The following is an 8,106-nucleotide window of genomic DNA, read 5'->3' on the forward strand; positions in this document are numbered from 1 at the left end:
CAGATATCCCTGTGTATTGTGTGTGTCCACTACGTCCTCAAGTGAGATATTAGATATCCCAGTGTATTGTGTGTGTCCACTACATCCTCAGGTGAGATATCAGATATCCCTTGTATTGTGTGTGTCCACTACATCCTCAGGTGAGATATCAGATATCCCTGTGTATTGTGTGTGTCCTCTATGTCCTTAGGTGAGATATCAGATATCCCAATGTAATGTGTGTGTCCTATACGTCCTCAGGTGAGATATTGGGTATCCCAATGTATTGTGTGTGTGTCCTTATCTTTATATTAGATATCAGGCATCCTAGATCTCCAAATGTATTGGCATTATGTGTGTTCACTACATCTGTAGTTGAAATATCAGATATCCCAGTGTATTGTGTGTGTCCACTAGATTGAACACACCTAAAACAATATAAATACTAGTATGTATATAATTTAGTTGGGTTTTGTTTTCAGTGGAATTGAGAATCCAAGCCTGATTTTATCGACGGCTCAGCAGGTGTTTAGCCAGCAAGTTCCCATGCTGCCCCTGGAGGTTAAACTTAGCACTGAGGACGTCTTTAAACCGAGGCCAGACAACATCAAAGTGGACGAGTTCTACTTCCCACCGGGCGTCAAGATGCGTAAGTCTACACCTTTCTGCTGGTGGAATGGAAATGAATCTCCAGTTTTTGTTTTCTAGAAAACCTTGTATATTTCAATTCTACTCTGGATTAATAAAATTTTAAATTGAAATTATTGCGAAAAAAAACCCATTATGATATCTTGTGTAGTTTAGAAAACTATGAATTTTATTCACTGAATGCATGCCTGTGTTATAAAACTAAGGCAGGTGTTTATGTTGGTTTTGATGTCACAGTGCGAATCCTTGTTTCCATTGACTATGATGATTTAGATTATCAGTGTGTGAATATAAGTTGAGAAGTTTATTAGGTCGATTTTTTTATGCTTATGATCTATAATATGTAGATGATGAACAATCTTCTTTAAGGATTTGAATAATGAAGTTTATTTTGTTTTCTAGCGTCAATGAAGATGGATGAGACCGTTGATCTGACCCACCTGGCTCCGACCTCGGGCGACACCTGTGTACCCCTGATTGGAGGTGAGACCCACGACAGTCCAGTCTGTCGAGATTGAGTTTAAAGTTCTCAAATCCTCAGAAGAACAGTAAAACATGCTTATAAAGAAGTGGCAACGAGGGGCGATTTTATTTCGTAATAAGCTTAATTTGTTATAACTTACCAGTATACAACATGCAAGAAGTCTCGTGAAATAAAAATTACTTCGCTGTAAGCATCAATTCATCATAAGCATGTTCGCTATAACCATGTTTTACTGTATTGCTATTATTTGAAAGATAGTATCTGCTGTTCATACCTTAAACATGTGTATATATAGAAAAATAGATAATTTTTATTACGGTATCCAGCCACAAACTCATCATCTATATTGTCAGTGTCTAAGACTCTAATGAGCCACAGACTTTGTTGAATATTGGTATCCAATACATACACTTTCAGAATAATTCAAACTTTCCACACAAATCTCAAAATCTATGATACAGACAAAAAACTTTCCGTTAATTAAAAGAGTTTTGATATTGCTTAGGATTTGAGATCTTTATGGCTTTTGAATCTCTTCAGCTTTGAGTCTCATAAATATATATTGTGATTTTTTTAAATAAACCCCACAGAATTTATAAATGTATTTGTTTGCTTCTCAAGCCTGCAACAATGTATGGGTGAAATCAGAAGTAATGGATAAACTTGTTGATGTGTTTTAGATGACTGTGTCCAGTTCTCTCCAGACCAACCGATGCCGGCCCTGAAGGAAGAACCAGACATGTTCAGCGCCCGGATCTGCTCCCATGCCATCAAGTCCCCCCTCGCTACCCCGCCGGTGAGTAAAGGCAGGCTACGCACCCGGGGGATCAGATGTTTAACACTCCTCTATGGTGTAGACTTATTTATCAAAAGACAGGCTACATGCCTGGGGTTCCTCTATGGTGTAGACTTATTTATCAAACATGTTTTTCTACCATGAGACCTTTGTTTGTTACAGTCGGTGAGCCCTGCACCCATCAGCCCCATGGACTACACCACCCCCCTCACTCCGAGTGTCGTGGATGCCATGGACAAATTCTTCTCAAATGTGGAAACGTACCAAAGAAATGATCAGGCCACTGCGGTATGTGTCGCCATGGCTACTATGATAAAATTGATATTGATAAAAGATGAAGTAACAATGAGGTGGCTACTAAGAAGTGATAATGAGTTTGATGGGAAGGTTGGTAATTAACAGTTTGCAAGATCCTTTTTTTGAGGTGTGTTCATAAATGTCAAGATATTGTCATGAATATACTGAAGCGATTCCATTGTTTGTAAGAAACCACATGCTTTTTCCCAACTAGTACACTTGAAAATGTAAATTGTTGGCCAATCCTGCAAACAACCAAGCAATGGCATACCCTGTATAAAGATCAAACCACAATCTGTTTCCTTTCTTTAAAGCAGTATTTTGATTTGTCAATGAGCAGTAACAAACAGGAGAAGGATCTGATATGTGTAGGCAGACAATATGCCCACATCTTTAAATGATTTGAAAAAGCCACCCAACTACTATGGATTAGGTGATGCAGGCTAAATATATGATATACAAGATTTGTGTGTGTATAGGGTAGTCATGTGACATGGGTAAAGCAGTTGCATTGTGGGGGTTTTTTGGTCTAAGGAGAGCAGTAGACTGTTGTATAGGCATCAGCCGTCTCTTACAATTATCCTAAATTGTCTTAAAATTTTTTTAAAGGAGAAATTAAAAAAATCACAATCAGTGTTTTTAACGAATCGCTTTCATAAGTATTAATGGTATTTTTTTATTGGAAAGTTCTAAGGAAAAATGTATTAGCTGGCCTTAAATCACATGTAAATGTATATAAGTTTACAACCCTAAAACAATATTATTGAATTGTACCAATATTAAAAATTCCGTATTATATTCAACTTAATGATATTTGAAAAAAAACCTGAAGGAAAATGCAGGATAAATGCTGTTTGAATATAAGGAGACGTAGTTTGTTTGTGAAACATACAAGTATGTAAAAAGCTTATTACAAGTTAAAACCAACCTTTTGGTCACTTCTTGTGTATTGTTTGTTTTTGATGGCAATACCAGGGCACTAGTTGTAATGCAGTAGTATTTGACTAAAAATAAATTGACAGTTGATTTGTAGAAACAGAAACATTTAGATAGACAAGTACATGTATATATTACAGAGTTTTAGAACTTCATAATTTTGTCAGATCTTGTTTGTAAAATATTTTACCCCATTATAAAACTTGTGGGTATGGGTATATATGCTTGAAGAGAGACGACTCTGTCTTTGAATTACCTTCAGTTCAAATTAACCCATTTACAAGGTTTGCCAGTTGAGTAATCATTTCTAAATAAAGTGTGAATCAGAATCAATTAGATACTGCTATATATTACAAGATTTATTGTTCTTCAGAACAATGAGAAATCATGGTTTTATTTTAAAATTTTGGTCAGAAGTCAGACATGAAGGCCTACAAATGATTGAACACTGACTCAACTTTATATATTAACAAATCTTGATACATATATAGATTATCGGAATTAGTTTTTGAAGTCTAGTTGATATCATAAATCAGATAGATTATATGGATATCTTTTTTCACTTTATAATCAGTCTTCCAAAAGATGCAAGTTTGGCACAGACTGAAGACGGTAACTTAAATGAAATTCTTTTAAACAACTTGTCAAAATTCTTCCCAGAATTCAAGACTTTGAAAGCGCGTTCAAAGTTCCATCTTAACGTAATCAGCTAGCCATAGATAGTTGGCAAACCTTCAGGCTTACTAACAAAGAAAAGTTCACTTTATAAAGCAAGGGCAGATGCAAATAAGGAAAGGTGTGGCTATTGTATTACCTGTTCTATGACAAGCTCAGGTGAGCAGTGTGGCTTATGGACTTTATATTGATGATATTGGTATGGTGTATTACAGGACCTGGACATGGACATGAGGGCTCCTTATATCCCCATGAACAAGAAGGAGGACTTCAGCCTGCTTCCTCCGACAAGTGATGCATTGTTTACCATCAACAGCGACTTTAATCCAGGGTAAGCCTAGTCCACTCTCACTTTATGACATTTAATTTTTTTATCAGAAGATTAGGTCTGGAATTAAGATCACATCAAAATTAAGATTTGGGATTTTACTGGTGATTTTTCTTTTGACCAGTCATAGATTTCTTCACAGTTTTATTGACCAATCAAATTGTGCAATGTAACTGTGTTAAACTTTATGAACATAAAAAAAAAACATACACAACAAAAGTTGAGTAAAGGTTATATGGTGATAAATGAGTTAATTACCATGATACTATCAGAATAAGTGATTAACCGAGGTAATATGAAACGCATAACTCTTTTGACAGGTTGTTTGGTCGCACGGAGTCCGTCTTTGTTCCCAAGGACAAACTTTACCAGGACCCACCCAAGGAGCCGCGGATGAGTATTCGTGACATGTTGGTGGGCAGCACCGCCGTGGCCAGCATAGAGCAGCCTCCTGACACCTTCAACCTGCAGCTGAAGCGGCCCCTTGACATGAACAGTCTGGAAAAGGGACCTCCTAGCAAGAAACGATTCATTCAGGATTACCAGGGTAAGGAGCCTCCGGCACAATGTTGACAATTCCCCGATATTAACTGTTGTTGATGGGTTGGGCGGACATTTATTGTGAACAAAACATGAAAAGAGAGAATTTATTTAGTTTAATAACATTTAATTTGTTGTACAGAGTGCATTGTTAATTAAATAGTGAACACATGAAGGGATGTTTGGGAATGGGTATGGGTGAAAGGGAGAAAAATAAAATATCATTTGATGCCATTTTTATCCTGGAGATGAAAATGTTTATAGCATATGTGGGCTAAAATTAATTGATGTAGATCTCCGTAATTTGCTGAATATAGTTGTGTATAATACATATCCCCCACTTTGGGCCTGAAAATATGTGAAAAAATCTAGTTTGGTTGTTTAATATGCACTAAGACCCAGAATCGGGATCTATTGTAAAGATCTATTAATTTAAAGTAATAACATCTTGAATGGCAGCGTACATGGAAATGGTGAATATACAGCTTTGATTGCTGAATAAACAGTTTATATTAATTTTGAATGGCCATTAATGCAATTTATCTATCAAGGATGAAGAGCAAATTATTTTCTGCTAAATACGCCCAAACAGTAATTTCAGTAGTTTAAGAAATGCAGTAACCAAACAGAAGTAGCATTATACAAGCATATCTGTACTGAGGCTATGTACTGATTTAGATAGCCAATGTTTTACCTGCTGAAAAAAGGGTCAAAATTCTATTGGGGTGTTTAATAAGCACCCCTTTCTCAAAAAGAAATTTTCTTGTAAAAAGTGCATAATATATTTGGCAAATTATGGTTTTCTGTGTTTTTCATTTCTTTAAGACATTAAGATACTATGTTCTATGTTCCTTTACAAAATCAATATACCAGTACATACGGTAATATTAAAGAAAACTGTATTGTAAAATATTGTTAGGTGACACTGTAAGACTGTTGTGTATGTTTCTATGTTGTGTTCTACAGAGCCGACTAAAAAGCACAGTGTTCTAATGAGTCTCCTGGTCAACGGGGAAGACCCACCCACAGGGTACTCCGTGAGGAAACCACAGCAACATCAGGTGAGGTCCTGGGTCTCCCTCACCCTCCCCTACCCCTTCCAAAAAAAAGGAGGGAAAGACCTCGGACCATTTAAAGCACATTGTTTCAATATGATTGGAAATGATTTGATATGTAACATCCTGGCTGTTTCCCAATTATTCACAGACCATGGACCAACAGAAGAAATGTTTCTATATTGCATGAATTCATGTTTTATTCCCAATGGCTTATTTACACTTTCTGAAAGAAATGTTAATGCTGTTACATGCAAAAAAAAGAAGAGTTTAAAAAAAAAACTAAGATTATTTCTACTCTAAAAACTGAATCAGATGAATTTTGTTTTATCATTGGTTGAAAGAAATAGTGTGTACATTTGTTTATAAAACAGAAAAAATTCACAAAGTTTGAGTGTGGTTAGGTGTTCACACTGGCATTGATTGTTTTAGATGTTGGAAAGTGTGATTCATGTAACTGATTGAAATTCTTGTGCAGACAAACTGAAATACATGTACTATGTATTAGTTATTCCAAATCATAAGCATCCAAAAAAAACCATAAAGATACCATGTATCAGGTTTTTTCCACATCATGTTTTTTCATAAATTTGAACCTAAAACAATATAAATTTAGGCGAATCAAATTTTCACTATTTCATAGTCAAAGTGAATAATAGTTCATGCAAGATTGTTTAAATCCATGAAGTAATTGAGGAAAAAACATCTTAATTTTAACTCTTAATTTTTAATAAACATTTCAGACAGTGAAACAATTTACATAATTTCTGTAATGTATAATTATTATCAATATTTATTTTCTGACATGGAACAATCATAGATCAGTATGTTGAGTATGATTAGACATTGGTGCTTGTCCTCTGATGCCGTTATTTCTACCCCCGAACAAAACTAGCTGAACATAGTTCACGGTTCATTTACTTACCTGTTCGTTTGCCAAGAGAATACTCTATTCAAAGAACAAAATTTGTATTAGATTTAGGCTGATTTATTTTCCGCGAGTCGGAAATTGTCATGAACAAAGCGGAAATGAATTGCACATAGATAAAACCTGATATATGTATCTTTTCATTGCTTTATTTGGGAGTATATATATGCAATTTGATATCAAGAAAACCTGGTCCATCAAGTTTATTTAGTTGAACAGCTTTCACACTGTCAACTCCATTTTGTATTAACTTTTCATGTTGTATGAAAAACTTGTTATGTAACTTTTGATGTATGTTGATTATATGAAATGTTGTCCACACAGAAAATGTTGAGATTATCTCCCTTTATCTCTGTTAGCTCTTCCTCCTCACATTCTGTCAGTAACATCCATGTTACTTTGCTGTTTCCTTATTACAGGCCAAGCCATATTTTCCAGCCATGGGACACAGGGACAGCCTCTCTGGTGGTAAACGCTTGCCCACAATGCCACAGACACAGGAAGTCATCGAGACTCCAGACCTCTTGCTTCAAAATCCGGATCTATTGGCCGCTCTGGAGTTGTTTCTACCTGATTCAGAGCTGATGTGACATTTTATTTTTGTATTGTATCTATGGTAACTGGTGTTGTTGTGGAAACAGAGAGAAAAATCAAACACAGAGTGGTTGCCATGTAACCGTGATTAAGCTTTCATTTATTTACTACTTGCTTTGATTATTTTTTTGAAGGAAGAAACTTTACATTTGGTTTTTTTAAATGAATTGCAGGATCTATCTTTCGGGGATACTCTGCATTTTACATTGTTACTGTATGAAGTTTACTTGTAAAAGTAAACAGCTTTTATTATTAGAAATCAGACATTTCAAAGACTGTTAATGAGAATTCATTTGATGCATTAAAAAAAGATTTTCTTTTTGCAAATATAGGGCTAACATCATTTGAATATACCCATTATCATTATTTTTGATGTAGAATTTTTTAGAACAACTGAAATGAAAAGAGCTTTGAAAATGTGACTAAATTTTGTCAGGAACTCATAGCATAGCTCCATCTCCATTATAATTGTAATCATCCATCATAGACAGGCGAAACCTGCTCATCCCCCCACACTACAAAATGTCAGCTCTGCAAACAAATATGAGACTGGAAGTATATTTTCTGAAGAATGTTATAGATCAAAATGTATGTATATTTTGTCAAAAGACAACAATTATGAAAAAAATTGTGTTAAAAAATTTTGAAAAAAAAAAAAATTAAAAAAGAAAGAAAAAAAAAAAAAAAAAAAATGTAGATTAGATTGAATTTCGTAAATATATATGTGTTCTTTAAAGTGTTATGTGATTTTGTTTTGTGAAGTGCTTGCATGTATACATTTGTTTATCATGTACTCTTTTATATGTCACTGCTCTCAAATTCCTGCCATTTTGGTTATGTTTTAGC

General features: G+C 34.9%; 1 protein-coding gene across 1 annotated transcript in view; it reads left to right on the top strand.

Moving 5' to 3' along the window:
• LOC105339544 (hypoxia-inducible factor 1-alpha-like) overlaps nucleotides 1–7,904 on the top strand; it is a gene marked incomplete at its 5' end in the record, with an annotated part of 58,211 nt that extends 50,307 nt beyond the window's left edge. The window contains 8 exon segments of the mRNA NM_001305337.1: nucleotides 462–628; nucleotides 1,030–1,110; nucleotides 1,792–1,907; nucleotides 2,070–2,195; nucleotides 4,031–4,146; nucleotides 4,464–4,690; nucleotides 5,650–5,744; nucleotides 7,086–7,904. Of these exon segments, the coding sequence (NP_001292266.1) occupies nucleotides 462–628; nucleotides 1,030–1,110; nucleotides 1,792–1,907; nucleotides 2,070–2,195; nucleotides 4,031–4,146; nucleotides 4,464–4,690; nucleotides 5,650–5,744; nucleotides 7,086–7,256 (1,099 nt within the window). The 3' untranslated portion in view covers nucleotides 7,257–7,904.
• Between the last annotated feature and the right edge of the window lie 202 nt (nucleotides 7,905–8,106).

Source organism: Magallana gigas, chromosome 6 (genome assembly GCF_963853765.1).
Source record: "Magallana gigas chromosome 6, xbMagGiga1.1, whole genome shotgun sequence".
Lineage (NCBI taxonomy): Eukaryota > Metazoa > Mollusca > Bivalvia > Ostreida > Ostreidae > Magallana > Magallana gigas.